The sequence below is a fragment of the Molossus molossus genome, unplaced genomic scaffold (genome assembly GCF_014108415.1).
Source record: "Molossus molossus isolate mMolMol1 unplaced genomic scaffold, mMolMol1.p scaffold_m16_p_4, whole genome shotgun sequence".
In the NCBI taxonomy this organism is placed as follows: Eukaryota; Metazoa; Chordata; class Mammalia; order Chiroptera; family Molossidae; genus Molossus; species Molossus molossus.
The window spans coordinates 96,476,863-96,498,895 of NW_023425377.1; the positions used below are offsets into that span (position 1 = coordinate 96,476,863).

At 38.8% G+C, this 22,033-nt stretch overlaps 1 protein-coding gene across 4 annotated transcripts in view; it reads left to right on the plus strand.

The window, feature by feature from the left end:
- The first annotated feature begins 11,302 nt into the window (after nucleotides 1-11,302).
- Nucleotides 11,303-22,033, plus strand: part of RXFP1 (relaxin family peptide receptor 1) — a 117,755-nt gene continuing 107,024 nt past the window's right edge. Inside the window, exon 1 of one of the 4 annotated variants that reach the window (XM_036240284.1) lies at nucleotides 11,303-11,593. In XM_036240284.1, coding sequence (XP_036096177.1) covers nucleotides 11,545-11,593 — 49 coding nt within the window. In that variant the 5' untranslated portion in view covers nucleotides 11,303-11,544. The remainder of the gene's footprint in view (nucleotides 11,594-22,033) is intronic. The other 3 variants (XM_036240285.1, XM_036240287.1, XM_036240286.1) reach the window with 3 other exon arrangements.

Consider the following 22,033-nt stretch of genomic DNA (forward strand, 5'->3'; position numbering starts at 1 on the left):
TAAATTAATTTATGTAAATTAGTTCAGTAAATATTTCATCAGGATACAATATGACATCTGGCAATATTCCTTACTGCTAACTACTCAATATTCCTAACTATGAAAATTCTACAAGAGACCTTTCCAATTTCATTTGCTTCACCGCACTAAAATGGCAATGTGATCTAAGAACAGATGTTTAACTTAGAACTAAAGATACAACAGGCCCAAGTTTGGCTCCAACAATACAACTTGGCTTTGTGTCTTCCTGGCAAAACTTTCTAAAATCAACGGGCTTTAAATATTCCATTTAAAATACAAGATTTTTTTATTCACACATACACACGCAAAAAAGTAAAACCAGTCTCTTGTATACATGCATATTCTCTCCATTGTTCCCTATGTGACAAATTTAAGAGAACATTTAACATTCTTAAATTTCTTTAAAGGCTCCTAAGACATGTTTCCCCAAAATAAAAAGTTAAATAGTTTTTATTTTAGATCTCTGACTGATCTTCTTTTGGATCACCTTGATTTCTTTTAAGCACCTGGCACAAGGTCCAGTGACAATTTTTAAGTACTTCCAAAAAATCATTTTTTTAGAAATTAAATAATCCTACCTTTTTTTGCAGTCTTCTGCATTAGTCCTGTGATTTGTTTTCTAAACTACCAACTTGAAAAGTCACTGTAAGAGGAAGTCTCGTCGTTTCTGTCTAATGATCAGTACTGCTGGGTATTCTTTAGCAACTTGGCTTTACTCACTCAAAGAAAGAGCAGCACCTATACCTGAGGACAAAAATGCTTCATTATTTCTTCATATGTCCAATGGCACAAGGAAAATCTCACTTATTCTAGACCAGTCGTTCCCAAACTGGAGTGTGTATCACAACCTGGAAGGCTTGTTAACAGTAAATTTCTGAGCTCCGCACCCAGGTTTCTGCTTCAGTAGATGGGGCTGGAGCTTGAGAATTTGTTTTTCTAACCAGTTCCCAGATCCACGCTATGAGAGCCACTGTTAGAGATTGTCCTATAGGTCCAGTAAGAAACAAAAGTTGTTAACAAAAGTTAACTTTTAAATTCCTACTAAAGAAAATTAAAACACTCATACTTCTGACTCTAAAAGTATCTTATCATGACCTCACAGTATTTCTTAAAAGTTAGTAAGTAATAATATTATAATATTCATTTTTCAAATCATCGAAAATATATTTAGCCCGGCTGGTGTGATTCAGTGGTTGAGCATTGATCCATGCACCAAGAGGTCACTGGTTCTATTCCCGGTCAGGACGCATGCCCAGGTTGTGGGCTGATCCCCAGTTGGGGGCATGCAGGAGGCGGCCAATTGATGTTCTCTCTCATCAGTGTTTCTATCTCTCGCTCCCTCTCGCATCCTTTCCCTCTCTAAATTCAATAAAGGGAAAAAAAATCTTAAAAAAAATGTTTAGCATTATTACACTGCATCTATTTTTGCCTCCATATTTGGAAGTTTAAGCACAGCTATTTATTTTATTTTATTTGCTTGTAGATGGTTTTTCAAAAATATACGTCTTTTTTTTCAGAATAGCACAAAACTGAAGACAGTGTATTACCTTTAAAAAAATTACAACTAAATTAAAATTGACTTTATGTATATTTATAGATTTTCTAAAAATTGCAAATCAAACTCTTACTACATATAAAGTTAAATATTTCTAAATCATACATTATGAGTGTTGTTTGCTACCAATTATTTGTATCTCTCATTAAAACTAAGCCATATTTTTTAAAGCTTTCAATTCACTATTATATTATCATTTATGTGATAATGTAAGAAATAGCATTTAATCAATTTACCTTAGCATTCTAAATATATATACTATATTAGAGAATATATAAGGTTAGTCTTCTAATGAACTAGTGTCCACATTAGTTTTCTAAATCTGATCATGTAAATTAATGTCCAAAGGAAATATTTTTCATTCATTAAAGATGTGAAACTTCCAATTATTAAATATGTGTGCTTAAAAATGTATTTATAATTAACTTCAGACCCTATATATTTTTATGTTTATTTGAAGCACTTTAAAAAATTAACAGCATACATTTATTTACTGTTTAGTTCTCTGCTGCACACTGACCAGGGCAGATAAAGAGAATTTTGTGATGACAGGGATAACTTCAGACAAGATTACTTTTCAGGACTTGGGATTGCTTTTCATATTGTGTTATTTAATAATCATGGTCTTGACAACTCTGCTCAGAAACTCATTGTAATGACACTGAGAACACCAATTCTCCCAGCCTTTCAAAAAGATATAAATTACATCATGGTGTGGAGACTTATAAAAGCTAAATTTTAAGTTAACTTATAAAGTTAATTTGGGCAAAATTAACAGAGATAAGTAAATCACTGGAGTTAACTCTACATATCCTAGAGAAAAAGAGAAGTTGAATCCAATAATGACTATTAAGAATATACAAGTAGATAAAGTTTGCTATTAAATGACTAATTTGATGTAATGCCCCCAAATTAATTCTCTCTCTAACCCGACTCTTCATAATCCTTTAATGCATCCCTGTTTCCAGACTTCCTTTTTCCAGAAAATCACTAGGTATCAGGTACCTGAGTCTAAGATATTCCATCACCTGGGCAATAGTCTCAGAGACAAGAGGTCCAGCCCACTAGGTTGGCTCATTTAGGATCCATTTCCAGAGCCTCATCCTCCTCCCACCTGCTCTTTTTTCTCTTTATTGTTAGTGTCCTATAATCTGCTGAGCTTTTGTCACATGCGTGTTTGATAATTGGTGCTTCAGATTTGAATGTTCATGATTTCATTTGGCTTCATTTCATTATTTGCCCGTTTGTGCCATGATTGAAGCTGCACTTTTGCTAGAAGCAACTCTCCACCTCCCCTTGGTTCTGACACTTAAACATGGCCCACAATACTCCACACAGAAAATTTCTACCCCCAATAGCAAATCTGGTAAGATTTTGACCCTTTAAAATATATGACTATTTGATATGTTTCAGATTGACAAGTTGTGGAGAAAACCCAACTTCACATTTCAAAAGGGGAATAGCAACCAATAAACATGACAGGAATGAGAAGTAGCCTAAATCAGTCTTCATTAAGTTTTTTACCCCCAGACCTAATTATGTTTGATTAGTCTCTGGAAGGTATAAGGGCTGAGAAATTCCCTATACCTGTTTCACAAAACGCTGACATGAGCAATAACTAGTAACGTGGGACACAGTTTAGAAATCCCAGAAACTCAGGTTTGGACTCTAAAAGGAGATTGAATGAGAAACGGGAAACACATTTTTGTTTTCACAGCTAGGATTTCTTATTTCAACACCTTTTCATTTCAGTAACACAGCTTGAGCAGTGTTATCTCACCAGAAGGAAAGAAATATGACCAACTTGATCTGTCTTCACATAGCAAAATAACTGCATAATTATATATTGCTTTTTAATATTTGCATTGATTTATGACTATTGCGATGATAGCAGTTACTTTTCATATTCTTCACAAGTTCCCTATACACCAATTTATAAAGCCTGACAATGTTCTCATTTAACTTACATTAGTTAATGATCCATTATTCACCGTCTGTCTTTTCCTTTGCCAGTCTTTCTTTTCCTCAGTCTTCATCCCTGTCCTCTGCCCCATTCTCCTCACCTGGTCTCACTAATTCTGAACATTGCCTAAGCATTTTCAGCCTCAGTCCTATTCCTTTTACGTACACTGGCACAGTAAACTTCCAGGTTGTGATAAACTGTGGACCTGCCCACCGATCCCACCCATTCTCATCTTCTGATAATATATCCTATATGAGCTTCTATTCATAAAGCTAAACACATGATCTAGTCTCAGATCATTATTAGACCCTGTTCCCCAAGCACAATGCTTAGTTCGGGGCCAAGTGTGTTAACTAAAATCAGAGACCTGACCAATAGATCTTTAATTAGACTAGGAGATGTTCTTTTGTTTTGAGGATCATGGACCTGGAAAGAAAAAAAACAGATTTAATAACAGCCGTATGTCAACCATATAGAGAAAGTCTATCTAAACTAATAAAGCAGAGAAGAGAAACAGAAGAGAATGACAGAGAGAGTGAGAGCAAGAGCGAGGGGGAGGGATGGAAAGAGAGAGAGAGAGAGAGAGAGACTTGACCTCATTTAAGTTGGAATTCTGTCATCTGCATCCCAATGGGACGTGGATTGTCATAAGTACGAGATGTAACTTCTGGAATTTCTCCCTTGGAAAAGAGAGCAGTATATTATACCTACCAAGTGATCAGAAAGGGAGATTGAAGTTGTCATTAGAGCTGTTCATCAAAATATTTCTGCTCTTCTCCTTCCAGCCACAAGGCTGGACTGCCCTTTTCTCACCACTTTGAAGTCGAGCCAGTGCGGTGTGAGCAGACGTGATGGGTATCACTCTCAGTAGAATCTTTAAGAACCAGTGTGCAATTTGCCATGTTACCTTTTTCCTGCCTTAATGGTTTTTCAAACTTGACAAAATTAAGTTTGGTAATCTTTAGTTGGCCCCACTGCTGTTAATTAAAATTTAACTTAATTATGAAACAGTTATTTTTGTTTGATCATCAGATCTAAAAACTGCTGAAGGACTAACTTGATATGTTTAATATCCTATTATTGATTTTAAGATAACAAAATGCAACCTGATGGAATCTGAAAGTCACCTGGCTGCACTGATCAATGTTGTGGCTGCTCAGTACTTGGAACGTGGCTTGTCCAAGTTGAGATGCATTACATGTGTACAATACATACCAGATTTCAAAGACAGTGAAGAAAAAAATTAAATCTCTCATTAATAATTTTTTGATTTGGGATATAAGTTAAATAAGATGTAGTATTAAAATTAATTTTACCTGTCTCTTTTTACTTTTTTAATGTGGCCCCTAGAAAACTTTAAATTGTATGTGTGGCTGACATTGTGTTCCTTTTGGACATCCCTATTCTGAAGGCACAGTGTGTTCATGATTAACCATGGTTAAGATTGTGTTCCTTCTGGGAATGGCTTGTGTTTGCAAGCCTTTATAGTTGTACCAGGCCATGATGGCCGACTTAACATCTGTTACACAACAGCCTCACCTCCCTAAGTGTCGGCTCTTTCTCAGCTTCTGTAGCTCATGATCATGAGACGGGTCTTTTTTATTAGTCTTCTCTTGATCGTATCAACTCTTTGCTCAGAAAGGAATATCAACTTTTACATATAAAGTAATCAACCTAATGTCTGACACGCTCCACCAACTGATTACCCATTGCTCTTCACTACCATTTATTTTTCTTTTCTGGCCTAGACTCATCCAGAACTGCTATTTGCACATGCTTATCTTTGGCACTCACTTGTTTTTAAAGTACAGTGTTGTTTCTATTACTTTCCATCAATCCCTGATCTTCTCTACATAGATTTTCTCCCCTAAAATATTCTTCTATAGTTGACCCCTCCCAGTATTCTGTACCAATCTCCTTGAGAGCCTCTCCTGTTTCCTTTACTACATTTTGTTCATGGCATGAATTTGCACTCATTGAGAGATGTCATTAAAATCTATTCTAGCCCTGGCCGGTTTGGCTCAGCGGTTAGAGTGTCGGCCTGTGGTCCAGAGAGATCCAGGTTCGGTTCCCGCTAAGGGCATGTACCTCGGTTGCAGTTTGTCCCCGGCCCTGGTCGGTTGTGTGGGTGGCAGCCACTCGATGTGTCCCTTTCACGTCGATGTTTCTCTCTCTCTCTCTCTTCCTCTCTCTCCCTCCCCCGCTCTACCGGAACAAAAAATGGAAAAATGTCCTCTGGTGAGGAGGATAAAAAAAAAAATCTATTCTAATTACAATGGCTTTGTAATATAATTTCATATCCGATATTGTGATCCCTCCTACTTTGTTCATTTTTTCTCAAGATTGCTGCAGCTATTTGGGATCTTTTTTGCTTCCATATAAATTTTTGGAGTATTTGTTCTAGATCTGTGAAATATGTCATTGTGTTGAATCTATAGATTGCTTTGTGTTAATGTTAATTCTTCTAGTGTCTAGTTGTTTTCTGAGTACAGGTCTTTTACCTCCTTGGTTAAGTTTATCCCTAGGTATCTTAATTTTTTTGTTGCAATGGTAAATTGAATTTTTTTTTTTATCCTCACCCGAGGACACTTTTCCATTTTTTTGTTCAGATAGAGTGGGAGGGAGAGAGAGTGAGAAACATCGACGTGAAAGGGACACATGGATTGGCTGCCACCCGCACAACCCAACCAGGGCTGGGGACAAACTGCAACCAAGGTACACTCCCCCAGCGGGAACTGAACCCCGGTCTCTCCGGACCATAGGCCGACACTCTAACCACTGAGCCAAACCAGCCAGGGCGAATTTTTTTTTTTTTTTAGTTTCTCTTTCTGCAAGTTTATTTTAAGTAATTCATATGCATGCATTCTGTCTCCATACTAATTTATAGATTACTTTGAGGCAGAGTATTATGTTTCATAAAATGACAGAGCTATCATGCATGTGGAAGATCCAGAGCCTGTAAGTGACTAATCAGAGGTGTGTGTGTAATCAGTGGCAGCGCTGAGACAGGAACTCCCCATCATCTACTGGTACTACTAGAAAAAGCCGCTTTTACTTTTCTGACTTATTCTTCCTTCCAGTATGTAGATGTCCCTTGCATAAATCGGGTAATCTCAAGTGAGCCACACAGAGGCGCCAGCAGCAGACTGATAGTGCCCAAAAGGGAGAACACTGGGATTATTAGGCTAGGGCTAAGAGCACTAAATCCCCTACAGAGTTGACCCCATGGAGTGCAGGCGAGTGGGCTGGGTCAGAAGCAAGGCTCCCGGCGCAGCAGGAGAGCTGAAGTGCAGTCCAGACATCTGAGGGAGCTGAAGCCTATGACTGAGCGTGCACTGTGGGTTGTGGGGAAAGAAGGGAGGAAGATGGTTCCTCAGGTAGCACACAGGTTGACAGACATGAAATAGCAAGTTTAGTTCCAGATCCGATTATTGCCTCAATCAACTGACTGTATTACTCCTTTTACAGTAACAGCCTTGATCTAGACAGGTTCTGTTTAGATAGAATGAGCCTGAAACATGAATGTCTTTACTTACAGTAGTTTGAGTAAACTAAGTAAAGCAATGTTAATAATACTAAGCTCTGCACAGTTTGCACTTAACAAATGCAATAAACTGGTTTTATTGTGTAGCATGATTAGATAGGTAGATGATTGATAGATAAATAGATAGATAGATAGATAGATAGATAGATAGATAGATAGATGATAGATAGATGATGATAGATAGATAGATGATAGATAGATGATAGATAGATGATAGATAGATAGATAGATAGATAGATAGATAGATATACAGATGAAGATAGATAGAAGTGAGCTTGTTAACCGTGTCCTTAATTTCACACTGAATTTTCTGTTATGTGTCTATTATATCCCTCAAAGGAACACATGAATTCCCATGGGACTTGGTTGACCATTTTCTGCTAAAATGATATAATAGCTTCTGATAATTTCCACCAAGGGCAAAATTGTTTAGTTTTTGTATATATCTTTTGAAAAATCTGTACTTATTTATTACTGTGTTCCAGTTGCACATTTTGCTTGATATCATCCCCAAGAAGTCATTTCATTTCAGAATTGTTTAATTAATGCTAAACTGAGACAACATCAACTTTTTGTGTGTCTTAGAGATGATGAGTATCTCCAGGGTGCTATCTGACTGACAGCTGTCAATTAGAAATGGATACATAAGATGAATAATTTCACAGCATGCATTTTATCTCTTAATTGCACTGATTCTTAATTAATGAATTGGTTTATTTTATGAATTTCTTTATATCATGAGACTCTCAGGGAGATTTTACCAACTTCTTTCACTGAGATTTTCCCAGGTCTACAATCAAAAACCATTTAATGAAATGTCTATTTTTACTGTTGAAAATGTTGGTGGCAAATAGGTTCAGAAGCATGAACAAAAGCCATTAAGTGTCATTATCTAATTTTAAAATATGATACTGAAGAACGTAGTCATGTTTTTCAGTGGTGGTGGGATGGAAAAACCACAAGATTAGAAACTTTAATCTAGAGAGTGCAATTAGGTTCATAGTACTTGTCTGGCTTGACTCACTAGATAGTTCTGAGAAGTCATTTTCAAATAGAAGGTTTTGTTATTTTTCGGAGAGCTTCAACAAGTTTTAGAAGAGGTTCCAAGATAAGAAAGGGTGTTAATGCCTATTACCCTGAGTCAGCACCGAATCTAGGGTAGGAAGCACCAAGGTGCTCAGCCAAGCAGAGGAGATGCTCTCACAGGTTATCAGATCCAGAGTGCAAGTTTATCACTGAACAGTGTGGGCAGCAAGAAAAGGCTAGGAACATGCACCATCTGTGTGTTTTTAAAACTCTTTCATGCATGTCTTCAAACTGCAGAACAGGAAAATGAGAAAATACTTTTTCATTCAAAGTTCAGGGGAGAAGAGTTCTATTTTAATTTTCTGCTAAAAATCAATACTTCAACATTGTTCAGAGAAGTCTTTCTCGTTACAATGCAGTTGTTCTCAGCAAGGAACAAGTTTGCCCCCCAGGGGACATTTACCAAAATCTGGAGACAATTTTTTTAGTTACAAGTAGGGAGTGCTATTGACATCTAGTGGGTAGAGGCCAGCGATGCTGCTAAATATCCTTCGCTGTAAGGGACGGCGCCTCACACTAAAAACATCCTCTTGCAACTATTTTTGAGTAGGGTGGGTACTAGATTTATTGGGTGATCACTTCACAAGTTATGTAAATGTCTAATAACTATATCGTACATCTGAAATTAATATATGTCATCTGGAATTGAAAAATAAAATTATGTTTTAAGAACCTTCTTGTCCAAAATACTAATGTACCTATTGTGATATGTGGTAGGGATATTCTGTATTCACTCCTGGGTTTTTTCCACCAATACACCTACATAAAACTAATATTCTAGGCTTATTTTATTTGCTAAAAATAAGGAAGAAGTTGTATCCTAAAGAAAACAAATGTTTAAAATTGTTCCTTTAAAGAAATATCTATTTTAGCGTGGCCGGTATGGTTCAGTGGTTGAGCATCAACCCATGCACCAAGAGGTCGCCGGTTCAATTCCTGGTCAGGGCTCATGAACAGGTTGTGGGCCTGATCCCCAAGGGCGCACGCAGGAGGCAGCCAATCAATGTTCTTTCTCATCAATGTTTCTCTCTCTTTCTTCCTCTCTCTCTAAAATCAATAAAGAAAAAAAAATTTTCTTTTAAGAAATATCTATTTAAGCAAAATCTAATATAGTCTTAGTGAAATGAGAAATGATTTTGAAGTTTTGCACTGATAATTTGAGCTAAAAAATACATACATTGCATGTATATATTATTAAAGAGCACTTCCTGGCTACTCGTCCACTAATTATACACACACACAACACACACACACATCTGTGATACAAGCTCAGGCAAAATGTTAAAAACTAACAAAATATCATCAGTATTACTCTGAAAACTCTGTATCAACAGCTTCCTTTATGCCAGACAATTCCCAAAGCTAGTTCCTCAGCTTTACTGCTGAGAAGTTTTCTTAAGCGTCTCCCTTCAGATACTGCCCTTGACACCTCCCAAGTATCCTTCTAGGAAACCATATTTCTAAAATAAACAAAAAGTAACTAACCACTTAAAACAGTTTAAGTATTACTATAAATAAGACACACTTAATGAACACTTGTTATAAACATCAAATGATCATTCAAATCCAGCTGACCCTAAACACTTCTGCCAGAAGAACAGTCATCATGACATAAATCTACTGATAAATGAATAAGAACTTGTGAAGATTCCTATATATCATTTCACTTTTCATGCTATGAATTACTTCCACGTGGGTGGGGGAGGGGGGAACAGAGTTAATATAACCTGTAAGCCACCATTTAGAAAGAGGCTTCTGTTTTAGTCAATGATATAAGGACATGTATTTAAATAGATGCTACATGTCTAGGGGCTAGGAGACATTAAGCTCACAAACAAATTTCTCACAATAAGAATGATGCCATGGCTGGGTTTGCTCAGTGGTTAGAGCATCAGCCCTCGAATCAATGAGTCACAGGTTTGATTCCTGTCAAAGGCACGTGCCTTGGTTGTGGTTTGTCCCTGGCATGGTTGGGATCGTGCAGGAGACAACCGGTTGATGTGTTTCTCTCACATCAATGTTTTTCTCTCTCTCCCCCTCTCCGTCTCTCTCCCTCCCTTCCTTCCACTCTATTTGATGATAAATGGAGAAATATCCTCGGGTAAGGATTAGAAAATAAAAAAAGTACAATGTACCCTAGCCAGGCCGGTGTAGCTTAGTGGTTGAGCATCAACCTATGCATCAAGAGGTCGCCAGTTCAATTCCCGGTCAGGGCACATACCCAGGTTGTGGGTCCGATCCCCAGTGGGGGGGGGGGGGGCATGCAGGAGGCAGCCAATCCATGTTCTCTCTCATCAATGTTTCTATCTCTCTTTCCCTCTCCCTTCCTCTCTATAAAGTCAATAAAGAAAAAAAAGAAAGAAAATACATTCCATTGAAATGCCGTTTGCCTTCTCGTACTCTTTTACCCACTGATAAAAATAAAAATCATCACCCTATGAATGGCTGCCCTTTAGTAATCAATCACCTATTATATGCTAGGGCCTATGCCAGACATTCAGTATGCACCACGCTGATGATCACAGCTGGACAGAGATTTTCCTCCCTAAAGCCAAAGCTCAGCCTAGAGGAAGCAGCGACACACCTCTAAAGTAACAGACTGTGATTCAGACCCAGGAAGGCTTTCCTCACAACCAGCAACAGGTCATGGTCTCCACTGTAGTAAACGTCAAGAGCTCAAGAAAATTTAAGATCTGTTTTTCATTCCTCTGTATTTTATTCAAACCATATCTTATCATTCAAATGCCTAAACTCAGACCATAAAAGATTGATGCAGTTACACTTTCATGCTTGCCTGACAGTTGATTCCACAAAGGCACTTTGCCCTGTTTTCTGTTGTTGTTGTTCTGCTCTCTTCCTAGTCTCAAGTCGTAGAGGCGGAAAAAATCTGTCTTGCAGTTGTGATACATCTCTAGCTCAGTTTCTTTCCAGGAGTGTGACTTTGATCCGCTCCGACATTTGTCCGTGTCCATACACACCCTCGTTTGCAGACGTCGCAGGACATAGAAACAAGATGTTTAGCTTCAAGAAGAGCCTGTGTGTTTCGTCTGAAACTTTTCCTCACTGCTCAGCTTGGTCTGTGTCGGTGTGGGTGTGTGCGGGGTGTGGGTGTCAGAAGGATACTAAGGCTTTTAGAGAAGAAGTGTGGGAAGAAGAGATTCTAAGAGACAGGAGAGGGAGAGAGAAGAGATAAAAAGAAAAGAAGAGGGATGGAAAGCGAGGGAGAGGAGATGAGAGAGAAGGGTGAGAAGACTGTTTTATAGCTGCTAAGACTGCAGACAGAAATAGCACACAACCACCGTGAGCTGTGTGCGACTCAGAAACCCGGACTAAATTGTATTCACTTTTCTTCATCAGTTGCTCAGGAAGAAAGAGATGACATCTGGTCCCGTCTTCTTCTACATCCTGATTTTTGGACAATATTGTAAGTATGCTCAGTATTTAATTTCGTATGCCTTCGTATTTTATGAAAGGATCACAAGTACAGATGTTTATTACTCACATTAATGCTTTTAAGATAAAAATGCTTTTTTTTCTGACAAAACTGTAATCTCACTTCATAATTACTGTCCTTAATACATTTCTGGTATTTCTATTAAAAACTGAAATATATTGTCAGGGTCAGTAGTTAGGCAAGACTAGCATGCTATGTAAACCTATGCTTCATAAAACCAAGTTGTCTAAGTGGTATTAACAATTATTTTATAAGTAATTTTATAATATTTCAAGGAGAGTCGTCCTTAAAGAGATTGGGTTCAAGGAGTGTGCCCATTGCAATGTCCTGCGAAGTCTTTACATTTGTGCCAGTTTTGTGTAGTTGTACTGTTTCCTGTCCCGGTCCCTCGTGATTGGACATCATAGGTGTGCCTCCTCCAGGGAAATGCATTCAGGAAGGAAACTCCTTTTTTAATTTGTAAGGTTTCTCACTGTTCCTTAAATTAATAATGATAATAATAATAATAATAATAAGAGAAAGCTCAAAGCCATGAAAAAACAGATACACAAGGAGTCCCAGGGGACATTTGACTTTTGATATGACGATTTTTGCTTTCTCTGTGTGTGCCATAGTTTATTTTTCAGAATATTTTTTAATCAAGGGAAAGAATCATTCTGCATTCGAGCCTAGTTAAATTACATTATGTAAATAGAAATAAAATGTTTTTGTTTCTTGGGCAGTAAATGATGACAAAGTAAAAGTGAATCAAGAAAGAAAACTTTCTGGGTACATTTAATACCTTATGGTGCTGAAAATGATTAAACTTTAACAAATTGAGAATTCACGAGCTTGTTTACATTCCTCTATCTCTTAAGTTTGTTTACACAAAGATATTCTATTGAGGAACGGCTCAGAGTACGTTTCAGCCCGAACTCTCCCAATTCTGATGGCATGTGACCTCTAGTACATCTCACTTTAATAGTCAAAGGTGGGAGCATAAAAAAAAAGTATTCCGAATCCTGGAGAAGCATTCCAGTTCTTAGCTTTCTCCGTCTGTAATCTTGATTATGGACCTTCCCGTTTTGAACTGAGGGAAGGGGATCAAGTCCCACGCCCCCACACCAGAAATTGAATGTTTCTAATTATAATCCAAGTGTTTAAGCTAGCAGAGTTTTTGAGGTTTGCCACAAACATCCTCATTTATCAATAACCTATTCTGCCATCACCTATTCCCTTTGAATAAAAGGAATAGATCACATAAGTTAAAGGAATACTCCCCAAATAAGATATACAAGCATGAGATATTCAAGGGTATGGGGGTAAAAGATATTCAGGGCAGGTTGAGAAGCAACTTTGGCCAGTGTGCAACCTTCATTTCAGGTTAGTAAAAAAGTTCCATGCCTACATGTTGTCTTTTGTAAATAAAAAAGTATTTTTATAACCAGAAATAGAAAATAGTTAATAGGGGGATGGGGGGGTGGAGGTGGGTAAGGGGTGCTGAATGGGATGGAAGGAGACGCTGCTTGGGGTGATAGACTCATGATGCAGTGTGCAGATGACGTTTTGTTGCGTACACTTGGAACATGTATGGTTTGTGAACCAATGTCACCCTAATAAATTCAATTAATTATTTAAAAAAGGATATAGTAAGGAACACACATAATCAAAGAATTAAATATATCATCTTAGATTAGATCCTGGATCAGGAAAAAAATAAAAGGATTTTTGTTCTTTTGCTACAAAAAAAAAAAAAAAAGAGAAAGAAAACAGTTAATGATGATGATGATGATGTCAAAACCCTCCAACTTTTTTACTCTTTTTTCTTTATTGATTTTAGAGAGAGAGGAAGGGAGAGGGAGAGAGATAAAAAAAGCCATGAGAGAGAACATTGATTGGCCGCCTCCTGCATGCCCCCTACTGGGGATTTGGCCCACAACCTGAGCATGTGCTCCGGACCGGGAATTGAACTGGTGACCTCTTAGTGCATGGGTCAATGCTCAACTACTGAGCCACACCGGCTAGGCAAAACCCTCCAACTTTTTAAATGTAAGTTATTTTGATTTTAAAACGTTTTTGTAATGCACTGTGAGTGCCTGGAACTCCAAATGCGTCTACACCTTCCACAGAGGATGCGAGCAGAAACATCTGATGCCCAGCTTGGCAAGCAAGATTCCTGGCCATATCGGTGTCAACTGGGTGGATGTTGTGGAGGAGCATTTGACAGGGACCCCAAAATAGCAACCCACACCTACCGCTCACCTTTTAATTTTTCTCATCACCCAACCCCACCTAAGAGAGGATTTCTTATACATATAGCAAAAGAAGTCAACAGTGACATAAGAACAAAGTCTTAAATCTCTGTAATCCCATGGTTGTTGTTGTTGTTGTAATTATTTGTTTGTTTGTTTTTAATCCACTTTCCTGTTGTCATGGAAGACAGCTGACCTGAAGTGCTTAGCAGCATTATCATGTACTAGCTCTGTGACTTTTGAGAATGACTTACCCACTCTGAGCCTTATTTTGTAAAACGGCAGTAAAATCTTTCACCCTATCTACCTCCCAGATAGGGTAAAAGATTTTACTTCCATTTGGTTTTTTCATTACATAAATTACCTCCCTGAATCTTCAAAACAACTCAATTACATAGATACAATTAAGCACAGAAGGAAAGCAAGCCCAAGGACATTCAGTACCTTGTCAGAAGATTTGAACTAATAAATGCCAAGAGTTGAATGCTTTCAAAGTCTATGCTTTTACCCTTAGACTATGAACATTCTCAGTAGACATACTGTGTATATAAGGGCTTTAAAAACGTAAAGCCCTTATAGACTCAAGCAATTATTAGTTGCCCTTTTGACTAAAAATACCTATTGAATGCCAGATACTCTAACAAGCAGTGTGACTCCAGGGTGACTGTGGCATAATCCGTGCTCTGCAGGGTAGAGTGGAGCAGACAGAAAGGTTATCTAGGATTACCAAACAGTGAGACAAGTGCACACAGAGAGTGGCAACATGAAGATTCAGACTAGATTTTTTTTAACCTTGAGAACTTTTCATTCTTAAAAAATTCCTCTATAGCCTAGTTCACTGTAGTGTGACAATGTTAATTTCTTGGTTTGAAAATGTGCTCTCGTTGTATACAATTTTACCATTAGGAGAAGCTGAGTGAGGGGTTGGGGAACCTATGTGAACGACTTTTGCAACTTTTTAGGAGCCTAGAATGTCTGCAGAGTTAAAAACTAAAAAACAAACCGCAGGAAGAGTTATATCACAGGTCCTTATCAGCAGTTGCTTTACTCATTACTAAATAGTATCATTAAGCAAAAGCAATCATTTTAATGAATACTTTTGATAGGAAAGGAACGAGTGAGGAAACAGGAGATAGAAGGGCCTCAAATATTAACTTATGCCACTTTAGTATTTTGTTAAGTCCTCATTTTTAAATTCCAAGTGGATACTTACTAGACCGCCTGGTCTTTGCCTTGGGTCCTGGCACTGATATATCGTCTCAAAATTTTCTTCCCTAACCATGAAGACAGGGAAGGGAAGAGGCTTTAGTACACAACAGTCATTAATACATGAAAAACAGACCATTAGTACATGAAAAAGGAGACTATTGATATCTTTACCCACCTCCAAAAGACAGAAGAATAAACTTTCCAGTATGCAGACAACAGAAGTATCTAATATTCCCTCTTACATTTTTGAAGGTTGCTGAAATTTTTGCATTGTTCTTACTATGAATATAGAGTCGTATTATTTTAAGTTTCAAATAGAAAGTTAAGTCTGTGCATCATTATTCATACAAAGGAAATTATTACATTTGTGAACTAAGAGGTTCACAAGCATAATTTCACACATTGGGATAAAGTTGTTAAACTGAAATGCCTGGAGTTGGGCATTCTAATTAGATATCCTTTTTGTCTGAAAAAAACTGTAAGCATGTATTGATTTCAAGCCCTATGTTTGTGGTTGTGGGGGTGGTTGTTTTTATATCTGCCTTATATTGAGAACTTTCCACAGACTATGAAACGTGCTAAAACATTATCTGATTGTATGCCTATAACAACCCTAGGAGATAGTCTCACTTTACAAAATGGGACACAGAAAATAAAAATATTAAGTAGCATACCTGGCATCACCCACTTATAAGTGTTGCAAAAGAGATTCAATCCAAATTGGTGTCTTTGAAAGGCCTCTGCTAGTAAAACATGACTCAGTTCTAATACTTTCTAAAGCTTTAATATCTTAGAATTAAAAGGACCTAAACAGTTCCCCTGATCTCTAGCCCACTGATCTTTGGACAAGTTAGATATTTCTCTATTTTACTGATTAAGCAATAAAGAAATATTGACCAGCCCAAGGTCACAAAATTGGTAAATCCGAACAGAAAGTTTCTACAGCCTAAGGTAAGGCCCTTCCCATACCAAGGAAGTTTGAGAAATCCATCTTGGTATTTATGAACCTCCTCCTATGAGCTGGTACCACCTGCTTTACATAGATTACTCAGTGCACAGCCATAAGTGATGGATTAAGTTGCACATGTAAATCATTTAAATGTATAGAAAATTAGACTCAGTATGTATTGACCCCAGGATTTTGCTTGGAAAGCGTGTTCGTGTGCAGCACATGGCATAGAGCTATGTCCGTAGGAAGCAGCAATACATATGGACTGAATTCCTGTGCCAGCTTACCTCTCCTTCCTCTTGGATGTCTTCTCTCACGATCTCCACAACCCCAGGAACTGTATTTCCTGTTTTATGCATAGTGATCCAACACTCTCTCATCTTCAATTCTGCACCCGGGTCGGAATGACAAGAGTCCATCACTGAAACCACAAACCCTTTCCTCCTTTGGAGATAAGCAGGAGCAAGTTGTGAATATTTCAAATTTATGTTTTGTTCTCGGTCACAACAAAGATAAAAGTTAAGTAGAAAAAGGACAGTATAAAGTGAGGTCTCTCCTGCTACTTGGATTAGAAACTGATACTATCCTATTAAGTAGTTGTATTATATAGTAATTTAGATGTTTTATTTTTTTTTTTTTGTTACATAGATTCATTGTATAATTATTTAAATACTTGCTAAATTAACTAGGGTCACTTTATGTCTTAAACCTTCCATAATAATGAACATGTCTTTTTAAAATAGCCAGTGATTTCAAAAATTTTCTAAGAATTATTCTTTGGGAGGGGGGACCTTTGGGGCTCTTTCACGGGCTGCGTTAGGCCACATAGAGCCCTTGTCTCTAGTCATTGTCCGAGCTCCTCTCTCCCCATGATTCTCCCTCAGCTTCCCCTCCCATATTACCCCAGGAAGTCAAGTTCTCATTCCCTAATGAAGAACAACACAGCTTCCTCTGCTTAGCCCCTGTCTGCAAACTCAGTTCCAGGTCCACCTTCATAGTGCAAGTGCACAGTTGAAGCAAATATCAGCCACACGATTAGCTACAAAAAAAGGACAGCAGGTAATCTTTATATAATCTTTAATGTAAGGGTCACCCTTTTTTAAAAGGTAATTGAGATTTGAAATGCTTTTTTGTTTTTGTGAGGGTGCTGAGTGTGCACTTGAGCACAGAGACCTGTGTCACTGACGGAAACATCTAGTTGTGCAAGTGTCTCCCAATAATCTTTTCTCTTGACCCTTATCTAATTCATTTAAAGAAAAATAATACAAAGATTTTTTTTCTGCCTCCAGCACTCTTAAGTCTCAAATGAATTGCTGTCTAGTTAGATGTTTCCTCTTTTGTCTCTCAATTACTCTTTTAAGTTTCATTAAATTAGACATTTTTGAGTGCAAAGGAAACAGAAAGCTTGTAGAGTACAATGCCTTCATTTTTACATAAGAAGAAACAGGTTATACAGCTGTGTTTCTTTTTGTTTTCAGCTCTGTTTTCCCCACTCACTTTGAAAAGTGATTCTCCAAAGTTCATATGTAGAATAAGAAGGGCAGGTAATATCAAAAGGGTAAAGCATCACCTTAAAATAGAAAGGACCTAGACTGAGGTTTAAAAATAAATTTATTTCGCTGGTCAGCGTGGCTCAGTTGGTTGGGCATCATCCTGTGCTCCAAAGGGTTTGGGTTGGATTCCCGGTCAGGGCACATGCCCAGGTTGCGGGCCTGCTCCCTGGTAGGGGGCGTGCAGGTGGCTGCCGATATTTGTTCCACTCTTACATCGATGATTCACTTTCTCCCTATTTTTACTTCTCTCTCTTAAAAAAAAACAAAAAAAATCAATAAAAACACTTTAAATAAATAAATTGATTATCCACCAAAATCTTTGCTCCAAAGATGAAAACTTTGCCAACACACTCAACTATTACAATCATTTTTCACATTCCTGCCATGTTAAATCATTCTCACAACCAAGGAGAGAATGATCAGAGGAGAGAAGGGTTCGGATTATACCCTCCCAAATCCATGCTTATAGTCTGGCTCAAAGGAGCTTTAAGGAAAGGGGCCTATAAAATTCTCAAAGTGGCCCTGGCCAGTTTGGCTCAGCACTTAGACCATCGGCCCACAGACCAAAGAGTCACAAGTTCGATTCCGGTCAAGGGTACATACCTCGGTTGCGGTTCGTCCCCGGCTTTGATCAGGGTTGTGCGAGAGGCAGCCAATCAATGTGTCTCTCACATCGATGTTTCTCTCCCCCCGCCCCCAATCTGAAGATAAATGGAATAATATCCTGGGGTAAAGATTAAAAATAAAAGTTCTCTTAAGATCAGTGGATGTTTTCACTCCCTCCCTTCCCTCTCCCGTGCTCCTATGCGATTCCCCAGACAACTAAACTGTCTTTTTTTTTTTTTTTTAATCCTCACTCGAGGACATTTTTTTTTTTTGCATTCATCTTCAGATAGAGCAGGAGGGAGAGAGGGAGGAAGAGAGAGAAACATTGATGAGAGAGAGATACATTGACTGGCTGCCTCCCGCACGACCCCAACTGGGGCCGGGGACAAACTGCAACCCAGGTACGTGCCCTTAGTGGGAACTGAACCCAGGTCTCTCTGGACCACAGGCTGACTCTCTAACCGCTGAGCCAAACCAGCCAGGGCACTAAACTGTCTTTATGAGACTGAAATGCTGCCCACTGCACCAAGAGGGCCACCCAGTTAAACTGTCTTTAAAGATACAGCCCTTTCCCTCACACACCATGCAGACCATGAGCCTGGCTAGTAGGGCCATCTGTCTAAGGTGAGAGGTCTTTGTGCTGCAGGTTGAAAAATGAGACTGAGCATCACTATCCAGGTGTCCAGTGAAGCCATAGTGGAAGAAACTTCAAATTTTTCAGGAGTCATTTGTAGACTATCAGAAACTCTCAGCTTCTAATGTCAAGACAGATGCTTTCTCTTTTCTAGATGCCTCCCCCCCAAAGTAGCTTGGGCACCAAACCCCAAGGTGCTTAACCTCACCCCTAACCCATTCCTCCACCGCCCGCCAAAATGAATAGCATATCTTTTGTCTTTCTGTCTATGCTGAGGCTGGTGCCAGAGAGACGAGACACAGCTGAGACTGTTCCCATTGAATAGCATCACCCTAAACTTGCCCTTTACCCCCCTCTCCCCACCTCAGCACACACATAACTTCCCGAGAGGGAGTGGCGTGTTTTCCAGCTTCATGGGGATGGAGAGCACACTTAGAGAAGCGATGCAGTGCATCCTTGCGGTCGGGTAAAGCTACCGAAAGGTGTTAGCAATTCATGATTTCATAGCAAAACAATCCCAGTTCTCCGGTACCATACCAGTCTGATTGCCTGTTTATTGTGTGGGATGAGACTGTCTTTGCATTTTTGTTCTGGGCACTAAGGTAAAGTGAGTATGTGAACATTAGAAAGTCTCCCTGGCCACCGCCCCACCTCCTTCATGTTTTAATCCTGCTATGTGCTCAGTTTCTCCTCCTTTTCATCTCTCCCACGTATAGACAGTTTCGTGCTGAGTAAAATCTCCTTTCCTTTTCCCAGGAAGATTTCCTTTCTTCACTTCCAGGAGCCCAGGTATTGATTTCCAATTCTAATCCACCAGTTCCTCTTCCTCCCCAGAACTTAACTTCTCCTTTTTCAATCTTCACCATTCTCTCTATTCCTTGGTCTTGCCGTACCTCCTGACAAAATACACACACAGAGAAACTCGCCTCTCCTAGTCCCAAAACTTGCAACCAGAATTCTGACTTCTGCCCACCTCTTCTTGTCCCTAATATTTTCTCCACATGAATTATAATTTTCGTAGGGATAGTTGCCTATTAGATATACTATATGCAGATGCCCGCCTATTGTGTGGGTACCTGGATCCGAGGACATTTTGGCTAGTTTATGCAGTATTTTTAGTAAGATGGTTTCAACATCTCACAGGGTAAGGAAACTATGACCCTGCGTGTTTCTGTGTTTGTGGCCATTTAAACAGGTAAATCATACCTTGCAGATTTGAAATTGAAATGTTATAGGTTTAGACACGCAAATGAACATGAATTGATTCATTTTTTAAATTGATTTGAGAGAGAGAGAGATATTGACATGAGAGAGAAACATGGTTCCGCTTCCTCTCACCGCACCTGACCAGGAACTGAACCCAAAACCTAGGTGTGTAACCTGACCAGGAATTGAACATGCCGCCACACCTGAAGAAAGTTAATAAATGTATGTGCCTGGATCTACTGAGAGAAATCAGATAAGCTGCCTCATAAAGCTTTTTTGGAAGCTCTGATCCAGGCCCCATATTGCCAGAATAAAATAGTGAAAAGTAACTGATTAAGTTCCCAGATACATCAGGCACAGGCTCCTGAGAAAGAACACAATTCAGGCTGCCATTGTGTTCGCCCACAAAACCCCTGGTTCTTATCTAGTTTTTCATCCTGTCGCTCATCCCAGCCTTTTGATATTTTAATAGGTTTTTCCCAGAGCGGGTTAGAAATGTTTGACTCATTTTCAGTAGTCCAGAAGATTTGCCATTTTTGCTCGCCTAGTGGAATCTGATTTGTTGGAAACTGTAAAACTGCTTCATGGTTTATAAATGTTCCTACTTTCTCACACATCTCAAACTTAGACAAGAAGACATCATCGGTCAAGCTTTCTGTTGGGTTTTCTTAACCTCCATTTAACCTCCTTCTTTGTGTTAAGATCAAGAGAGATGGCTGGTTTGGCTAAATTTAGGTTTTTATCTGCTCTTCTGATTGCAGTCCCTACTCCTGATCTTTTAGCTCACGGAACAATCTAGGCTCCCTGGAAAGAAGGATTAGATTTGTTTGTTAAAAATTCAATAACTTTTCTCAGCAACTGATCATTTACTTCAGTGTTGACCTGAAATAATACGGCTGATCATTTGTTCATCAAATCCATTTTAATGCCAAAAGAAAAAATCTATACAAATATTTGTGTAGTGCTGCTGAGTCTTAGGCATCTTTTTTCAAAGTTTCTATGCAAGTATGTATAGCAGGATGTATAGCAGGTTTAGTATTTTCCTCACGGTCTGTTATAGTCATTAACTAGGAGGAGCGGCACAAAAAAATTAGATAGATTTATTCCCTTCTTTCTAGGTGTTCACAATCTAAGACGAATATATATGAATAGACACTGGCTATAATTATTCAATTAAAATGTGAACAGATAATTCAAAGCCAAACATTTCATCATTATTGTATCCTCTCAACATTTTGCCTATGGTATAGTTATAATAGATGTCTAAATAGATAAATGAAGAAGGAAGAGTGAATGATCAAGAATAATGGGTTGCAAGTTTCATCCCAGGCCCAGTCTGGGTACATGCAGGAGGCAGCCAATCCATGTGTCTCTGTCATACTGGTGTTTCTCTCCTTGTCTCTCTCTCTCTCTCTCTCTTTTTCCCCCCTCCCTTCTCTCTCTAAAAAATATCCTCAGGTGTGTGTGTGTATGTGTGTGTGTGTGTGTGTACATAGTGTTTGCAGAGAACATGCCGTCAGTGATTAAAGAAGAATTCAGTGAGATCAGCAGCAGCCCACAATATAAAGGCAAAATAAGGGACAAGCTAAGGCATGGTGTGGTGGTGGTGGTAGTGAAATGCTTAGAAAGCCATCATATGTGATCCAGTCCCAGAGTGGATTCACATTTAAAGAAACTCACCTAGAAAAAGAATATTCACCTTTACTCACGCTTCTGAGAAGATTAAAGAATAGTCCATGATAAATGATCTTCACAAGTCTTATTAAAGTTCCACACCCTCCCCTTCTCTGTCACTGTCCCATCCCCAGCAGCGAGCCCTCGACTCCTCGCACGCAAGCTCTCCCTCTGAGCCAAGGCGGTGTGGATGCCCTGTCCGCCTCTTGTTTCCTGCCACTCAGCCCTCACCCCTAATGCACGTCTCACCCCACGCGCCCCTCTGCCACACAGTCTTCTTGGGCACGACGTTTGTATCTATTCTGACTAATATCTTAAATGTATCTTTATTGTTTAAAATATTACAGA